This window comes from Bolinopsis microptera, chromosome 12 (assembly GCF_026151205.1).
Source record: "Bolinopsis microptera isolate Bmic1 chromosome 12, MBARI_Bmic_1.0, whole genome shotgun sequence".
Classification (NCBI taxonomy): Eukaryota; Metazoa; Ctenophora; class Tentaculata; order Lobata; family Bolinopsidae; genus Bolinopsis; species Bolinopsis microptera.
In genome coordinates this window covers 274257-293813 of record NC_087083.1, presented here as the reverse complement: position 1 = coordinate 293813, position 19557 = coordinate 274257, and the positions used below count along the sequence as shown (strand labels likewise).

Genomic DNA, 19557 nt, shown 5'->3' with positions numbered 1-19557 from the left:
AACACTGAGTGCTCCTGCAACAAGATGGAGGAGTTAACAGTTCTTGGTAGGTATCACTGTTGTTTTGTCTTTATAAGAACACTGAGTGCTCCTGCAACAAGATGGAGGAGTTAACAGTTCTTGGTAGGTATCACTGTTGTTTTGTCTTTATAAGAACACTGAGTGCTCCTGCAACAAGATGGAGGAGGTAACAGTTCTTGGTAGGTATCACTGTTGTTTTGTCTTTATAAGAACACTGAGTGCTCCTGCAACAAGATGGAGGAGGTAACAGTTCTTGGTAGGTATCACTGTTGTTTTGTCTTTATAAGAACACTGAGTGCTCCTGCAACAAGATGGAGGAGGTAACAGTTCTTGGTAGGTATACCTGTTGTTTTGTCTTTATAAGAACACTGAGTGCTCCTGCAACAAGATGGAGGAGGTAACAGTTCTTGGTAGGTATCACTGTTGTTTTGTCTTTATAAGAACACTGAGTGCTCCTGCAACAAGATGGAGGAGGTAACAGTTCTTGGTAGGTATCACTGTTGTTTTGTCTTTATAAGAACACTGAGTGCTCCTGCAACAAGATGGAGGAGGTAACAGTTCTTGGTAGGTATCACTGTTGTTTTGTCTTTATAAGAACACTGAGTGCTCCTGCAACAAGATGGAGGAGGTAACAGTTCTTGGTAGGTATCACTGTTGTTTTGTCTTTATAAGAACACTGAGTGCTCCTGCAACAAGATGGAGGAGTTAACAGTTCTTGGTAGGTATCACTGATGTTTTGTCTTTATAAGAACACTGAGTGCTCCTGCAACAAGATGGAGGAGGTAACAGTTCTTGGTAGGTATCACTGTTGTTTTGTCTTTATAAGAACACTGAGTGCTCCTGCAACAAGATGGGAGGAGTTAACAGTTCTTGGTAGGTATCACTGTTGTTTTGTCTTTATAAGAACACTGAGTGCTCCTGCAACAAGATGGAGGAGGTAACAGTTCTTGGTAGGTATCACTGTTGTTTTGTCTTTATAAGAACACTGAGTGCTCCTGCAACAAGATGGAGGAGGTAACAGTTCTTGGTAGGTATCACTGTTGTTTTGTCTTTATAAGAACACTGAGTGCTCCTGCAACAAGATGGAGGAGTTAACAGTTCTTGGTAGGTATCACTGTTGTTTTGTCTTTATAAGAACACTGAGTGCTCCTGCAACAAGATGGAGGAGGTAACAGTTCTTGGTAGGTATACCTGTTGTTTGTCTTTATAAGAACACTGAGTGCTCCTGCAACAAGATGGAGGAGGTAACAGTTCTTGGTAGGTATCACTGTTGTTTTGTCTTTATAAGAACACTGAGTGCTCCTGCAACAAGATGGAGGAGGTAACAGTTCTTGGTAGGTATCACTGTTGTTTTGTCTTTATAAGAACACTGAGTGCTCCTGCAACAAGATGGAGGAGGTAACAGTTCTTGGTAGGTATCACTGTTGTTTTGTCTTTATAAGAACACTGAGTGCTCCTGCAACAAGATGGAGGAGGTAACAGTTCTTGGTAGGTATACCTGTTGTTTTGTCTTTATAAGAACACTGAGTGCTCCTGCAACAAGATGGGTGAGGTAAGCAGTTCTTGGTAGGTATCACTGATGTTTTGTCTTTATAAGAACACTGAGTGCTCCTGCAACAAGATGGAGGAGTTAACAGTTCTTGGTAGGTATACCTGATGTTTTGTCTTTATAAGAACACTGAGTGCTCCTGCAACAAGATGGAGGAGGTAACAGTTCTTGGTAGGTATACCTGATGTTAGTCTTTATAAGAACACTGAGTGCTCCTGCAACAAGATGGAGGAGGTAACAGTTCTTGGTAGGTATACCTGATGTTTTGTCTTTATAAGAACACTGAGTGCTCCTGCAACAAGATGGAGGAGGTAACAGTTCTTGGTAGGTATACCTGATGTTAGTCTTTATAAGAACACTGAGTGCTCCTGCAACAAGATGGAGGAGGTAACAGTTCTTGGTAGGTATCACTGTTGTTTTGTCTTTATAAGAACACTGAGTGCTCCTGCAACAAGATGGAGGAGGTAACAGTTCTTGGTAGGTATCACTGTTGTTTTGTCTTTATAAGAACACTGAGTGCTCCTGCAACAAGATGGAGGAGGTAACAGTTCTTGGTAGGTATCACTGTTGTTTTGTCTTTATAAGAACACTGAGTGCTCCTGCAACAAGATGGAGGAGTTAACAGTTCTTGGTAGGTATACCTGATGTTTTGTCTTTATAAGAACACTGAGTGCTCCTGCAACAAGATGGAGGAGGTAACAGTTCTTGGTAGGTATCACTGTTGTTAGTCTTTATAAGAACACTGAGTGCTCCTGCAACAAGATGGGTGAGTTAGCAGTTCTTGGTAGGTATCACTGTTGTTTTGTCTTTATAAGAACACTGAGTGCTCCTGCAACAAGATGGAGGAGGTAACAGTTCTTGGTAGGTATCACTGTTGTTTTGTCTTTATAAGAACACTGAGTGCTCCTGCAACAAGATGGAGGAGGTAACAGTTCTTGGTAGGTATACCTGATGTTAGTCTTTATAAGAACACTGAGTGCTCCTGCAACAAGATGGAGGAGGTAACAGTTCTTGGTAGGTATCACTGTTGTTTTGTCTTTATAAGAACACTGAGTGCTCCTGCAACAAGACGGAGGAGGTTAACAGTTCTTGGTAGGTATCACTGTTGTTTTGTCTTTATAAGAACACTGAGTGCTCCTGCAACAAGATGGAGGAGGTAACAGTTCTTGGTAGGTATACCTGATGTTAGTCTTTATAAGAACACTGAGTGCTCCTGCAACAAGATGGAGGAGGTAACAGTTCTTGGTAGGTATCACTGTTGTTTTGTCTTTATAAGAACACTGAGTGCTCCTGTAACAAGATGGAGGAGTTAACAGTTCTTGGTAGGTATCACTGTTGTTTTGTCTTTATAAGAACACTGAGTGCTCCTGTAACAAGATGGAGGAGTTAACAGTTCTTGGTAGGTATCACTGTTGTTTTGTCTTTATAAGAACACTGAGTGCTCCTGTAACAAGATGGAGGAGGTAACAGTTCTTGGTAGGTATCACTGTTGTTTTGTCTTTATAAGAACACTGAGTGCTCCTGTAACAAGATGGAGGAGGTAAGCAGTTCTTGGTAGGTATCACTGTTGTTTTGTCTTTATAAGAACACTGAGTGCTCCTGCAACAAGATGGGGGAGGTAACAGTTCTTGGTAGGTATCACTGTTGTTTTGTCTTTATAAGAACACTGAGTGCTCCTGCAACAAGATGGAGGAGTTAACAGTTCTTGGTAGGTATCACTGTTGTTTTGTCTTTATAAGAACACTGAGTGCTCCTGCAACAAGATGGAGGAGTTAACAGTTCTTGGTAGGTATACCTGATGTTTTGTCTTTATAAGAACACTGAGTGCTCCTGCAACAAGATGGAGGAGGTAACAGTTCTTGGTAGGTATCACTGTTGTTTTGTCTTTATAAGAACACTGAGTGCTCCTGCAACAAGATGGAGGAGGTAACAGTTCTTGGTAGGTATACCTGATGTTAGTCTTTATAAGAACACTGAGTGCTCCTGCAACAAGATGGAGGAGGTAACAGTTCTTGGTAGGTATCACTGTTGTTTTGTCTTTATAAGAACACTGAGTGCTCCTGTAACAAGATGGAGGAGTTAACAGTTCTTGGTAGGTATCACTGTTGTTTTGTCTTTATAAGAACACTGAGTGCTCCTGCAACAAGATGGAGGAGTTAACAGTTCTTGGTAGGTATCACTGTTGTTTTGTCTTTATAAGAACACTGAGTGCTCCTGCAACAAGATGGAGGAGTTAACAGTTCTTGGTAGGTATACCTGATGTTTTGTCTTTATAAGAACACTGAGTGCTCCTGCAACAAGATGGAGGAGGTAACAGTTCTTGGTAGGTATCACTGTTGTTTTGTCTTTATAAGAACACTGAGTGCTCCTGCAACAAGATGGAGGAGGTAACAGTTCTTGGTAGGTATACCTGATGTTAGTCTTTATAAGAACACTGAGTGCTCCTGCAACAAGATGGAGGAGTTAACAGTTCTTGGTAGGTATCACTGTTGTTTTGTCTTTATAAGAACACTGAGTGCTCCTGCAACAAGATGGAGGAGGTAACAGTTCTTGGTAGGTATCACTGATGTTTTGTCTTTATAAGAACACTGAGTGCTCCTGCAACAAGATGGAGGAGTTAACAGTTCTTGGTAGGTATCACTGTTGTTTTGTCTTTATAAGAACACTGAGTGCTCCTGCAACAAGATGGAGGAGGTAACAGTTCTTGGTAGGTATCACTGTTGTTTTGTCTTTATAAGAACACTGAGTGCTCCTGCAACAAGATGGAGGAGTTAACAGTTCTTGGTAGGTATACCTGTTGTTTTGTCTTTATAAGAACACTGAGTGCTCCTGCAACAAGATGGAGGAGGTAACAGTTCTTGGTAGGTATCACTGTTGTTTTGTCTTTATAAGAACACTGAGTGCTCCTGCAACAAGATGGGTGAGGTAACAGTTCTTGGTAGGTATCACTGTTGTTTTGTCTTTATAAGAACACTGAGTGCTCCTGCAACAAGATGGAGGAGGTAACAGTTCTTGGTAGGTATCACTGTTGTTTTGTCTTTATAAGAACACTGAGTGCTCCTGCAACAAGATGGAGGAGTTAACAGTTCTTGGTAGGTATCACTGTTGTTTTGTCTTTATAAGAACACTGAGTGCTCCTGCAACAAGATGGAGGAGGGTAACAGTTCTTGGTAGGTATCACTGTTGTTTTGTCTTTATAAGAACACTGAGTGCTCCTGCAACAAGATGGAGGAGGTAACAGTTCTTGGTAGGTATACCTGATGTTAGTCTTTATAAGAACACTGAGTGCTCCTGCAACAAGATGGGTGAGTTAACAGTTCTTGGTAGGTATCACTGTTGTTTTGTCTTTATAAGAACACTGAGTGCTCCTGCAACAAGATGGAGGAGGTAACAGTTCTTGGTAGGTATACCTGATGTTTTGTCTTTATAAGAACACTGAGTGCTCCTGCAACAAGATGGAGGAGTTAACAGTTCTTGGTAGGTATCACTGTTGTTTTGTCTTTATAAGAACACTGAGTGCTCCTGCAACAAGATGGAGGAGGTAACAGTTCTTGGTAGGTATCACTGTTGTTTTGTCTTTATAAGAACACTGAGTGCTCCTGCAACAAGATGGAGGAGGTAACAGTTCTTGGTAGGTATACCTGATGTTAGTCTTTATAAGAACACTGAGTGCTCCTGCAACAAGATGGGTGAGTTAACAGTTCTTGGTAGGTATCACTGTTGTTTTGTCTTTATAAGAACACTGAGTGCTCCTGCACAAGATGGAGGAGGTAACAGTTCTTGGTAGGTATACCTGATGTTTTGTCTTTATAAGAACACTGAGTGCTCCTGTAACAAGATGGAGGAGGTAACAGTTCTTGGTAGGTATCACTGTTGTTTTGTCTTTATAAGAACACTGAGTGCTCCTGCAACAAGATGGAGGAGGTAACAGTTCTTGGTAGGTATCACTGTTGTTTTGTCTTTATAAGAACACTGAGTGCTCCTGCAACAAGATGGAGGAGGTAACAGTTCTTGGTAGGTATACCTGATGTTAGTCTTTATAAGAACACTGAGTGCTCCTGCAACAAGATGGAGGAGGTAGCAGTTCTTGGTAGGTATCACTGTTGTTTTGTCTTTATAAGAACACTGAGTGCTCCTGTAACAAGATGGAGGAGGTAACAGTTCTTGGTAGGTATACCTGATGTTAGTCTTTATAAGAACACTGAGTGCTCCTGCAACAAGATGGGTGAGTTAACAGTTCTTGGTAGGTATCACTGTTGTTTTGTCTTTATAAGAACACTGAGTGCTCCTGCAACAAGATGGGGGAGGTAACAGTTCTTGGTAGGTATACCTGTTGTTTTGTCTTTATAAGAACACTGAGTGCTCCTGCAACAAGATGGGTGAGTTAACAGTTCTTGGTAGGTATACCTGTTGTTTTGTCTTTATAAGAACACTGAGTGCTCCTGCAACAAGATGGAGGAGGTAACAGTTCTTGGTAGGTATCACTGTTGTTTTGTCTTTATAAGAACACTGAGTGCTCCTGCAACAAGATGGAGGAGGTAACAGTTCTTGGTAGGTATCACTGATGTTTTGTCTTTATAAGAACACTGAGTGCTCCTGCAACAAGATGGAGGAGGTAACAGTTCTTGGTAGGTATACCTGTTGTTTTGTCTTTATAAGAACACTGAGTGCTCCTGCAACAAGATGGAGGAGGTAACAGTTCTTGGTAGGTATCACTGTTGTTTTGTCTTTATAAGAACACTGAGTGCTCCTGCAACAAGATGGAGGAGGTAACAGTTCTTGGTAGGTATCACTGATGTTTTGTCTTTATAAGAACACTGAGTGCTCCTGCAACAAGATGGAGGAGGTAACAGTTCTTGGTAGGTATCACTGTTGTTTTGTCTTTATAAGAACACTGAGTGCTCCTGCAACAAGATGGAGGAGGTAACAGTTCTTGGTAGGTATCCCTGATGTTAGTCTTTATAAGAACACTGAGTGCTCCTGCAACAAGATGGAGGAGGTAACAGTTCTTGGTAGGTATCACTGTTGTTTTGTCTTTATAAGAACACTGAGTGCTCCTGCAACAAGATGGAGGAGTTAACAGTTCTTGGTAGGTATACCTGATGTTTTGTCTTTATAAGAACACTGAGTGCTCCTGCAACAAGATGGAGGAGTTAACAGTTCTTGGTAGGTATACCTGATGTTTTGTCTTTATAAGAACACTGAGTGCTCCTGCAACAAGATGGGGGAGTTAACAGTTCTTGGTAGGTATACCTGATGTTTTGTCTTTATAAGAACACTGAGTGCTCCTGCAACAAGATGGAGGAGTTAACAGTTCTTGGTAGGTATCACTGTTGTTTTGTCTTTATAAGAACACTGAGTGCTCCTGCAACAAGATGGAGGAGGTAACAGTTCTTGGTAGGTATACCTGATGTTAGTCTTTATAAGAACACTGAGTGCTCCTGCAACAAGATGGAGGAGGTAACAGTTCTTGGTAGGTATCACTGTTGTTTTGTCTTTATAAGAACACTGAGTGCTCCTGCAACAAGATGGAGGAGGTAACAGTTCTTGGTAGGTATACCTGTTGTTTTGTCTTTATAAGAACACTGAGTGCTCCTGCAACAAGATGGAGGAGGTAACAGTTCTTGGTAGGTATCACTGTTGTTTTGTCTTTATAAGAACACTGAGTGCTCCTGCAACAAGATGGAGGAGGTAACAGTTCTTGGTAGGTATCACTGTTGTTTTGTCTTTATAAGAACACTGAGTGCTCCTGCAACAAGATGGGTGAGTTAACAGTTCTTGGTAGGTATCACTGTTGTTTTGTCTTTATAAGAACACTGAGTGCTCCTGCAACAAGATGGAGGAGGTAACAGTTCTTGGTAGGTATCACTGTTGTTTTGTCTTTATAAGAACACTGAGTGCTCCTGCAACAAGATGGGTGAGTTAGCAGTTCTTGGTAGGTATCACTTTTGTTTTGTCTTTATAAGAACACTGAGTGCTCCTGCAACAAGATGGAGGAGTTAACAGTTCTTGGTAGGTATCACTGTTGTTTTGTCTTTATAAGAACACTGAGTGCTCCTGCAACAAGATGGAGGAGTTAACAGTTCTTGGTAGGTATCACTGTTGTTTTGTCTTTATAAGAACACTGAGTGCTCCTGCAACAAGATGGAGGAGGTAACAGTTCTTGGTAGGTATCACTGTTGTTTTGTCTTTATAAGAACACTGAGTGCTCCTGCAACAAGATGGAGGAGGTAACAGTTCTTGGTAGGTATACCTGTTGTTTTGTCTTTATAAGAACACTGAGTGCTCCTGCAACAAGATGGGTGAGTTAACAGTTCTTGGTAGGTATCACTGTTGTTTTGTCTTTATAAGAACACTGAGTGCTCCTGCAACAAGATGGAGGAGGTAACAGTTCTTGGTAGGTATCACTGTTGTTTTGTCTTTATAAGAACACTGAGTGCTCCTGCAACAAGATGGAGGAGGTAACAGTTCTTGGTAGGTATCACTGTTGTTTTGTCTTTATAAGAACACTGAGTGCTCCTGCAACAAGATGGGTGAGTTAGCAGTTCTTGGTAGGTATCACTTTTGTTTTGTCTTTATAAGAACACTGAGTGCTCCTGCAACAAGATGGTTGAGTTAACGGTTCTTGGTAGGTATCACTGTTGTTTTGTCTTTATAAGAACACTGAGTGCTCCTGCAACAAGATGGAGGAGGTAACAGTTCTTGGTAGGTATCACTGTTGTTTTGTCTTTATAAGAACACTGAGTGCTCCTGCAACAAGATGGAGGAGGTAACAGTTCTTGGTAGGTATACCTGATGTTAGTCTTTATAAGAACACTGAGTGCTCCTGCAACAAGATGGAGGAGGTAACAGTTCTTGGTAGGTATACCTGATGTTTTGTCTTTATAAGAACACTGAGTGCTCCTGCAACAAGATGGAGGAGGTAACAGTTCTTGGTAGGTATACCTGTTGTTTTGTCTTTATAAGAACACTGAGTGCTCCTGCAACAAGATGGGTGAGTTAACAGTTCTTGGTAGGTATCACTGTTGTTTTGTCTTTATAAGAACACTGAGTGCTCCTGCAACAAGATGGGTGAGTTAGCAGTTCTTGGTAGGTATCACTTTTGTTTTGTCTTTATAAGAACACTGAGTGCTCCTGCAACAAGATGGGTGAGTTAGCAGTTCTTGGTAGGTATCACTGTTGTTTTGTTTTTATAAGAACACTGAGTGCTCCTGCAACAAGATGGGTGAGTTAGCAGTTCTTGGTAGGTATCACTGTTGTTTTGTCTTTATAAGAACACTGAGTGCTCCTGCAACAAGATGGAGGAGGTAACAGTTCTTGGTAGGTATACCTGATGTTTTGTCTTTATAAGAACACTGAGTGCTCCTGCAACAAGATGGAGGAGTTAACAGTTCTTGGTAGGTATACCTGTTGTTTTGTCTTTATAAGAACACTGAGTGCTCCTGCAACAAGATGGGTGAGTTAACAGTTCTTGGTAGGTATACCTGTTGTTTTGTCTTTATAAGAACACTGAGTGCTCCTGCAACAAGATGGAGGAGGTAACAGTTCTTGGTAGGTATACCTGTTGTTTTGTCTTTATAAGAACACTGAGTGCTCCTGCAACAAGATGGAGGAGTTAACAGTTCTTGGTAGGTATACCTGATGTTTTGTCTTTATAAGAACACTGAGTGCTCCTGCAACAAGATGGGTGAGTTAACAGTTCTTGGTAGGTATACCTGTTGTTTTGTCTTTATAAGAACACTGAGTGCTCCTGCAACAAGATGGAGGAGGTAACAGTTCTTGGTAGGTATCACTGTTGTTTTGTCTTTATAAGAACACTGAGTGCTCCTGCAACAAGATGGAGGAGGTAACAGTTCTTGGTAGGTATACCTGATGTTTTGTCTTTATAAGAACACTGAGTGCTCCTGCAACAAGATGGAGGAGTTAACAGTTCTTGGTAGGTATACCTGATGTTAGTCTTTATAAGAACACTGAGTGCTCCTGCAACAAGATGGGGGAGGTAACAGTTCTTGGTAGGTATCACTGTTGTTTTGTCTTTATAAGAACACTGAGTGCTCCTGCAACAAGATGGGGGAGGTAACAGTTCTTGGTAGGTATACCTGTTGTTTTGTCTTTATAAGAACACTGAGTGCTCCTGCAACAAGATGGAGGAGTTAGCAGTTCTTGGTAGGTATCACTGTTGTTTTGTCTTTATAAGAACACTGAGTGCTCCTGCAACAAGATGGGTGAGTTAGCAGTTCTTGGTAGGTATACCTGTTGTTTTGTCTTTATAAGAACATTGAGTGCTCCTGCAACAAGATGGGGGAGGTAACAGTTCTTGGTAGGTATACCTGTTGTTTTGTCTTTATAAGAACACTGAGTGCTCCTGCAACAAGATGGAGGAGTTAGCAGTTCTTGGTAGGTATCACTGTTGTTTTGTCTTTATAAGAACACTGAGTGCTCCTGCAACAAGATGGGTGAGTTAGCAGTTCTTGGTAGGTATCACTGTTGTTTTGTCTTTATAAGAACATTGAGTGCTCCTGCAACAAGATGGGTGAGTTAGCAGTTCTTGGTAGGTATCACTGTTGTTTTGTCTTTATAAGAACACTGAGTGCTCCTGCAACAAGATGGGTGAGTTAGCAGTTCTTGGTAGGTATACCTGATGTTTTGTCTTTATAAGAACACTGAGTGCTCCTGCAACGAGATGGGTGAGTTAGCAGTTCTTGGTAGGTATACCTGTTGTTTTGTCTTTATAAGAACACTGAGTGCTCCTGCAACAAGATGGGGGAGGTAACAGTTCTTGGTAGGTATACCTGTTGTTTTGTCTTTATAAGAACACTGAGTGCTCCTGCAACAAGATGGGTGAGTTAGCAGTTCTTGGTAGGTATCACTGTTGTTTTGTCTTTATAAGAACACTGAGTGCTCCTGCAACAAGATGGAGGAGGTAACAGTTCTTGGTAGGTATCACTGTTGTTTTGTCTTTATAAGAACACTGAGTGCTCCTGCAACAAGATGGAGGAGGTAACAGTTCTTGGTAGGTATCACTGTTGTTTTGTCTTTATAAGAACACTGAGTGCTCCTGCAACAAGATGGAGGAGGTAACAGTTCTTGGTAGGTATCACTGTTGTTTTGTCTTTATAAGAACACTGAGTGCTCCTGCAACAAGATGGAGGAGGTAACAGTTCTTGGTAGGTATACCTGATGTTAGTCTTTATAAGAACACTGAGTGCTCCTGCAACAAGATGGAGGAGGTAACAGTTCTTGGTAGGTATCACTGTTGTTTTGTCTTTATAAGAACACTGAGTGCTCCTGCAACAAGATGGAGGAGGTAACAGTTCTTGGTAGGTATACCTGTTGTTTTGTCTTTATAAGAACACTGAGTGCTCCTGCAACAAGATGGGTGAGTTAGCAGTTCTTGGTAGGTATCACTGTTGTTTTGTCTTTATAAGAACACTGAGTGCTCCTGCAACAAGATGGGGGAGGTAACAGTTCTTGGTAGGTATACCTGTTGTTTTGTCTTTATAAGAACACTGAGTGCTCCTGCAACAAGATGGAGGAGGTAACAGTTCTTGGTAGGTATCACTGTTGTTTTGTCTTTATAAGAACACTGAGTGCTCCTGCAACAAGATGGGTGAGTTAGCAGTTCTTGGTAGGTATCACTGTTGTTTTGTCTTTATAAGAACACTGAGTGCTCCTGCAACAAGATGGGTGAGTTAGCAGTTCTTGGTAGGTATCACTTTTGTTTTGTCTTTATAAGAACACTGAGTGCTCCTGCAACAAGATGGAGGAGTTAACAGTTCTTGGTAGGTATACCTGATGTTTTGTCTTTATAAGAACACTGAGTGCTCCTGCAACAAGATGGGTGAGTTAACAGTTCTTGGTAGGTATCACTGTTGTTTTGTCTTTATAAGAACACTGAGTGCTCCTGCAACAAGATGGGTGAGTTAACAGTTCTTGGTAGGTATCACTGTTGTTTTGTCTTTATAAGAACACTGAGTGCTCCTGCAACAAGATGGGTGAGTTAACAGTTCTTGGTAGGTATCACTGTTGTTTTGTCTTTATAAGAACACTGAGTGCTCCTGCAACAAGATGGAGGAGGTAACAGTTCTTGGTAGGTATCACTGTTGTTTTGTCTTTATAAGAACACTGAGTGCTCCTGCAACAAGATGGGTGAGTTAGCAGTTCTTGGTAGGTATCACTTTTGTTTTGTCTTTATAAGAACACTGAGTGCTCCTGCAACAAGATGGAGGAGGTAACAGTTCTTGGTAGGTATACCTGATGTTAGTCTTTATAAGAACACTGAGTGCTCCTGCAACAAGATGGGTGAGTTAACAGTTCTTGGTAGGTATCACTGTTGTTTTGTCTTTATAAGAACACTGAGTGCTCCTGCAACAAGATGGAGGAGGTAACAGTTCTTGGTAGGTATCCCTGTTGTTTTGTCTTTATAAGAACACTGAGTGCTCCTGCAACAAGATGGAGGAGGTAACAGTTCTTGGTAGGTATACCTGATGTTAGTCTTTATAAGAACACTGAGTGCTCCTGCAACAATATGGGTGAGTTAACAGTTCTTGGTAGGTATACCTGTTGTTTTGTCTTTATAAGAACACTGAGTGCTCCTGCAACAATATGGGTGAGTTAACAGTTCTTGGTAGGTATACCTGTTGTTTTGTCTTTATAAGAACACTGAGTGCTCCTGCAACAAGATGGTTGAGTTAGCAGTTCTTGGTAGGTATCACTGTTGTTTTGTCTTTATAAGAACACTGAGTGCTCCTGCAACAAGATGGAGGAGTTAACAGTTCTTGGTAGGTATACCTGATGTTAGTCTTTATAAGAACACTGAGTGCTCCTGCAACAAGATGGAGGAGTTAACAGTTCTTGGTAGGTATCACTGTTGTTTTGTCTTTATAAGAACACTGAGTGCTCCTGCAACAAGATGGGTGAGTTAACAGTTCTTGGTAGGTATACCTGTTGTTTTGTCTTTATAAGAACACTGAGTGCTCCTGCAACAAGATGGAGGAGGTAACAGTTCTTGGTAGGTATCACTGTTGTTTTGTCTTTATAAGAACACTGAGTGCTCCTGCAACAAGATGGAGGAGTTAACAGTTCTTGGTAGGTATACCTGTTGTTTTGTCTTTATAAGAACACTGAGTGCTCCTGCAACAAGATGGAGGAGGTAACAGTTCTTGGTAGGTATCACTGTTGTTTTGTCTTTATAAGAACACTGAGTGCTCCTGCAACAAGATGGAGGAGGTAACAGTTCTTGGTAGGTATACCTGTTGTTTTGTCTTTATAGGAACACTGAGTGCTCCTGCAACAAGATGGAGGAGTTAACAGTTCTTGGTAGGTATACCTGTTGTTTTGTCTTTATAAGAACACTGAGTGCTCCTGCAACAAGATGGAGGAGTTAACAGTTCTTGGTAGGTATCACTGTTGTTTTGTCTTTATAAGAACACTGAGTGCTCCTGCAACAAGATGGAGGAGTTAGCAGTTCTTGGTAGGTATCACTGTTGTTTTGTCTTTATAAGAACACTGAGTGCTCCTGCAACAAGATGGGTGAGTTAACAGTTCTTGGTAGGTATCACTGTTGTTTTGTCTTTATAAGAACACTGAGTGCTCCTGCAACAAGATGGAGGAGTTAGCAGTTCTTGGTAGGTATCACTGTTGTTTTGTCTTTATAAGAACACTGAGTGCTCCTGCAACAAGATGGGTGAGTTAACAGTTCTTGGTAGGTATCACTCTATTAGTATGATGTTGGTAATTTTGTTTCTATAACTTTTACTCATATTACTAATTGCGCAGTTTCAAGTGGGGTCGGGCTGACGTATAAGTTTGTAAAGACAGAGTGTAGACTTCTCAGGACTCTATTGGAGGGGCATGGTTTCAGAGAGGTTAGTTAGAGAGTTCAGGAATGTTGTTAGTTAGTTGTTAATTACTTATTAATTAGTTGTTAATTACTTATTAATTAGTTGTTAATTAGTTGTTAATTGGTTGTTAATTAAATGTTAATTAGTTGTTAATTAGTTGTTAATTAGTTGTTAATTAGTTGTTAATTAGTTGTTAATTAGTTGTTAATTAGTTGTTAATTAGTTGTTAATTAGTTGTTGATTACTTATTAATTAGTTGTTAATTAGTTGTTAATTAGTTATTTAAACCAGAATTCAGTAAAAACAGTTTTATTATTCCTGTAGTCTGATTATATAATTAGTAATTTATTGTTACCCGAATATTTGGTTTAGTGCACTTCTGTAAAACACACACACATTTTAGTTCTAGTACCTTCGAGTGCAAAGTAAGCCCACACATAACCCTGGTCACTGGTATTTTTAGTTAGAGCTGTACTTATCCAATCACTGCACCTCATTCTGGAACCACTAGAACTCTCTTTTTCTCTCTCTCTCTTTCTCTCTCTCTCTCTCTCTCCAACTAAACTAGAAGAAATCTGTGGTAATTTTACGTTGTCCTTCACAGATACAATTAACACAACAATTACTCATAAACTCAATCAGCAACTACAAACTCCTCCAACTCATGTAGTCATTCTATTGGTCATTCTATTGAACACCTCTGTATAATACCACACATATAATAACTCTCTCTCTCTCTCTCTCTCTCTCTCTCTCTCTCTCTCTCTCTCTCTCTCTCTCTCTCTCTCTCTCTCTCTCTCTCTCTCTCTCTCTCTCTCTCTCTCTCTCTCTCTCTCTCTCTCTCTCTCTCTCTCTCTCTCTCTCTCTCTCTCTCTCTCTCTCACTCTCTCTCTCTCTCTCTCTCTCTCTCTCTCTCTCTCTCTCTCTCTCTCTCTCTCTCTCTCTCTCTCTCTCTCTCTCTCTCTCTCTCTCTCTCTCTCTCTCTCTCTCTCTCTCTCTCTCTCTCTCTCTCTCTCTCTCTCTCTCTCTCTCAGGTGAGGAGGGGCGTGTGAGCAAACTCTCAATTGAGAACTCCCAAACCTGTCGTAACGTGCTGCTCATTCTCGTCACTCTTTGTGGACCTCTGGTATATTCCCTTTGTAGTTGTACAAAGAGACTGTACATATAATCGAGTTCATCATACTCCACCCATACTAGCGATTGACCAGAATTAGCTTAATACAAGATCAGCTACAGTAATGCAGTATTATAGTTGCATTGAACGTACTATTCCGCTCCAACTTATCTCTCTCTCTCTCTCTCTCTCTCTCTCTCTCACTCTCTCTCTCTCTCTCTCTCTCTCTCTCTCTCTCTCTCTGCTTCACATTTCAAATGATCACCTCAATTATCAGGGGGTTGTGCGTGTGTGTGAGTTGTTGCTTAAAACTTCATATGTTATTGGCAGCTGATAACTGTCTGTAGAGTGTGGTGACTGGTGATGTCACGTGATGTCACGTGACAGTGTGATGACGTCACGTGAATTACGGGAATGTGTGAATCAGTGCTTCAAAACTTCAGATATCATTGGCTGCTGATAATTGTTTTATCGTAGCTAGGTGATTTATTACTTTAACACTTTTGTAATATCCTCTGGTGAGTTAAAGTAGATGGGGTATCGTGGAATACTACAAATACTTTATATTTAGGACATATCAGTCCTTATTAAGGACATAATATCAGTCCTTATTAATTGCTAATTGCTAATTGCTAATTGCTAATTGCTAATTGCTAATTTCCAATTGCTAAATCCCCTCCAGATTCACCAGAACAGTAACGACTTCAACCTAATGTGGTGTGGGTGTCACGTTAAACCCTACACTCTACGAGGACTCACTGAACTACAAAAAGTCAACCACTTTCCCAGGTCAGATAATATTTTGTGAACTTATAGCTTTGAGTTTAAATAACTTTTAAAATAATAGACCTGGACATTTGTGGGGATGTGAACCTTATTTGCTTTGATACTTATCAGAAAAACATTTGGTTCACCTCCCTTACCGTCCACAATCCAGACCTATACATAATTACGAAATTATATCTACTGAAATCTTCTCGTGCATAAATGCTTTTCAAACAAAGTTACAATAACATAAAACACAGCTTTCTGAGAGGGATCTACTGTATTGTTATCATGATGTACTAGTCATCATCCTTAGGCGGCACTCTTAGTTGGTTACCTACAGATCAGTTTAGTTATAAATCTATGACAAGCATCAGCCAGAATTTCTAATCTTAGTACTTTTCACAACCAACTTGGAATGGAAATGAACTTTTAACCGATTCATATTGAACTTGCGAATGATGATGTTGGTTGTTTATTTTTGATATTTAATCCCTTCCTCTGATCGAAAACTTGGGTCATTATATAATCATATTATACAGGGACAAAAGGACAAAATGATTAAATATAAAATTAAATGTAAAAATACGTCAACTGAGAGTTGTATATACTAATTTATTTTTATGACTGAATCAATATCCTAAATCCTTAATCTGTTCATCTCTTCAATAGTTACCCAGCTTAATCGAGCAAATCTATGACAAGCATCAGATAAAATCTAATCTTAGCACTTTTCTTAACTAACTTTTAATCGTATATTAATGGGCGAGGTAGGTGCTGTGTGGTCAATAGATTCAATGAATCATGCTTACTCAAATTAAAATTTAATGCAACTTTAGGAGGCATACAAATATATTTCCAACGTGAATGTATTAAACTTTGTGACATTTACGAGCACATGTTTGTCTTGATGAAACGGGATTATTTAAAAATTTGGAGATTAATTTTTCTAAATTTATCAAAGTGCTTATTAGAAATAAAAACTTTTAAGCTTCTCTAATTTGAGTAGTCGCCAGGAGCTTTTGCAGGCATACAACAACTAACGTGTTAATAAGATTTTATCTTTTCAAATTACAAATTTTTCACATTAATCCACTCTGAATTAATCACAGTTTCTTACTAATGTTTCTCAACATTAGCTTGTTGATATTTTGTAGCCTATAACTGCGCGTGTATTGTTACTATCCTTACCATGCAGAGAAGTACAATTCCAGAGAACCATCATCAAGTCACGTGACATCATAAAGTCACGTGACATCATCAAGTCACGTGACGTCATCAAGTCACGTGACATCATCAAGTCACGTGACATCATCAAGTCACGTGACATCATCAAGTCACGTGACATCATCAAGTCACGTGACATCATCAAGTCACGTGACATCATCAAGTCACGTGACATCATCAAGTCACGTGACATCATCAAGTCACGTGACATCATCAAGTCACGTGACATCATAAAGTCACGTGACATCATCAAGTCACGTGACGTCATCAAGTCACGTGACATCATCAAGTCACGTGACATCATCAAGTCACGTGACATCATCAAGTCACGTGACATCATCAAGTCACGTGACATCATCAAGTCACGTGACATCATCAAGTCACGTGACATCATCAAGTCACGTGACATCATCAAGTCACGTGACGTCATCAAGTCACGTGACATCATCAAGTCATCAAGTTATATCACGTGTGTCAACTTAACATGTCACCAGTGTCACCTCCCAGTCTCACACAGGTTGTCACATGCAACAGTGATCTATTAGAGGAGAGACACAATAATACATAATAGCTGCGTGCAATAAATACTGGAGCTATTTGTACAGGCACAGATTACCGTATGTTTGCATGTACGATCTTTTTATAATAGATAATAAAATCAATTTTTAGTGTAAGATTCTATTTATAATATATAATAATAATCTCCACTGCTCTCTCATTAACGAGCTATGTGTAATATTTATCATCAAGAGAAGAAGCGACAACAATGATACCCTCCACACATCCTCACTGCAATACTCACTTTTAGCTAACTCCAGAAACTACATACAATACTCCACACATCCTCACTACAATACTCCACACATCCTCACTACAATACTCACTTTTAGCTAACTCCACACATCCTCACTACAATACTCACTTTTAGCTAACTCCAGAAACTTTACTATTGTTTAAAATACAGGGTGTTGCAAGACTCGTGTGTAAACTAATTTAAACGCAACTTGATAAGCACAACGCGCTACACTTCTAGTACATAACGAACAAACTTTACCTCAACTCTCACTGTGTTAAACAACCAGTACAATTGTAGTTCAGAGCGGTTCCTTGCAAGCACACGTTGTTGCAGTGCAGAGTTTTGTTAACAAGCAGGCGGGAGCGTGGAGGTCTGGTGGAAGTGGAGTGTGAAGTAGAGGTCTAGTGTGTCACTTGTTCTGTCACTTGTTGGAAGTGGAGTGTGAAGTAGAGGTCTAGTGTGTCACTTGTTGGAAGTGGAGTGTGAAGTAGAGGTCTAGTGTGTCACTTGTTGGAAGTGAAGTGTGAAGTAGAGGTCTAGTGTGTCACTTGTTGGAAGTGGAGTGTGAAGTAGAGGTCTAGTGTGTCACTTGTTGGAAGTGGAGTGTGAAGTAGAGGTCTAGTGTGTCACTTGTTCTGTCACTTGTTGGAAGTGAAGTGTGAAGTAGAGGTCTACTGTGTCACTTGTTCTGTCACTTGTTGGAAGTGAAGTGTGAAGTAGAGGTCTAGTGTGTCACTTGTTCTGTCACTTGTTGGAAGTGGAGTGTGAAGTAGAGGTCTAGTGTGTCACTTGTTCCTTCACTTGTTGGAGGTGTGAAGTAGAGTTCTGTGGCACTGCTGTGTCACTGTGAAATTCCATTACCATCCCGCTGTCAATGTTGTGTCACTGTGGCGTCACTCCTGTGACACAGAACAGTGTTTTCTGTGAGAGTGTTGGATTTAGCAAGCAGGAGTCAGAGTTCTGTCTGTTATTGGACCTTTAGTGTGAACTGTGTTTTAGAATATTTCTACAGAAATGAGATATTGTCAGGATAATAAAAACGGTTTGAATATAAACCAAACAGATGAGCCACGTGCAGCGAGCATTAAGTTTCCGGATTAAAACTGCCAAATGATTTAGTTTCCGGATTGAAACTTCCGATTAGGACCGGACTATAAAATGACATTTTAAAAGGTAAAATTCACACCTCACTCATATAGTCATATCGATTTAAGGCAGATTAAGAAGTATAGATTATCCTCGTCGGAGCAGCAAATATTTTACTTATGATGTAAGAAAGTTCATAATTTAAAATAATATCATGATTATGCAGAATGTGCTAGGTGTGTAAATTTTAATATTTTGAGCATCAGATTTACAGATTAGCATGATCATATTTCTTATTGATAGAGAGAAAAGAGTTACCTCTTTATAACAGTTTAGGTTTCACTGAAATAATACAGATTAAAGAACCTTTTTTTATAAGTTATAATTTCATCGACTCCATGCAGAGCTAAAAATTAGTTTTTTTATCATCCTTCCCGACCTAAGAAGATTAACACAAGTTATTGAAAAGGCTCTAAAACAAATAGCGTGTCAGAGCTTACGCGTTTCTAGAGCCAACTGTTCTGGAAATGTTAAACTGTTTAACAATTTAGTTTCATTGAATTATATATTGTGTCCTATAAGTCCTATAGTCACAAAGTCCTACAGTCACACAACACATAATAGCACACGGTTGAGACACAACACAATATACACTGTACTACACAAGACATTATAATGGACATTGTCAACAAACTCATGATTTTCAAACCAACATGAACGTCAGAGTTTATTAGTAAAATATTTAAATAATAATAATAATAATAAAGTCGTAAAGAGAGAGGAGAATGCACTCACCACTTATGTGGTGAGAAGTAGAGACCCAGAACTGATTGCTCTGAAGGACTACTTTGTCAAAGACAAGATACTCTTGGGTGAAGAGATAGAGAAAGATATCGACCGAACACAACGCGAGGAAATCCGCAAGGAGAAGTGGACTGCTAAAGTGATGCACGGACAGTTCCCAAGGCAGATGATGGGTATAGCGGACCCGTTAACCTCTTGGAACTGGCTCACTCAACAAGACTTGAAGAAGGAGACAGAAGGATTGTTGATAGCAGCCCAAGACCAAGCACTTAGGACGAATTATGTGAAGCACAGGATTGACAAAACACCTGGCTCTTCTCCCCTCTGCAGACTCTGCAGAAATCATTACGAG

The 19557-nt window shown here is 40.0% G+C and overlaps 1 protein-coding gene across 1 annotated transcript in view; it reads left to right on the top strand.

Annotated features, from left to right (window-relative positions):
- The window catches only part of LOC134824471 (uncharacterized), a 62849-nt gene that overhangs the window by 15479 nt on the left and 27813 nt on the right, over positions 1-19557 (top strand). The window contains exons 3-4 of the mRNA XM_063836375.1: positions 13349-13437; positions 15210-15316. Coding sequence (XP_063692445.1) covers positions 13349-13437; positions 15210-15316 — 196 coding nt within the window. The remainder of the gene's footprint in view (positions 1-13348; positions 13438-15209; positions 15317-19557) is intronic.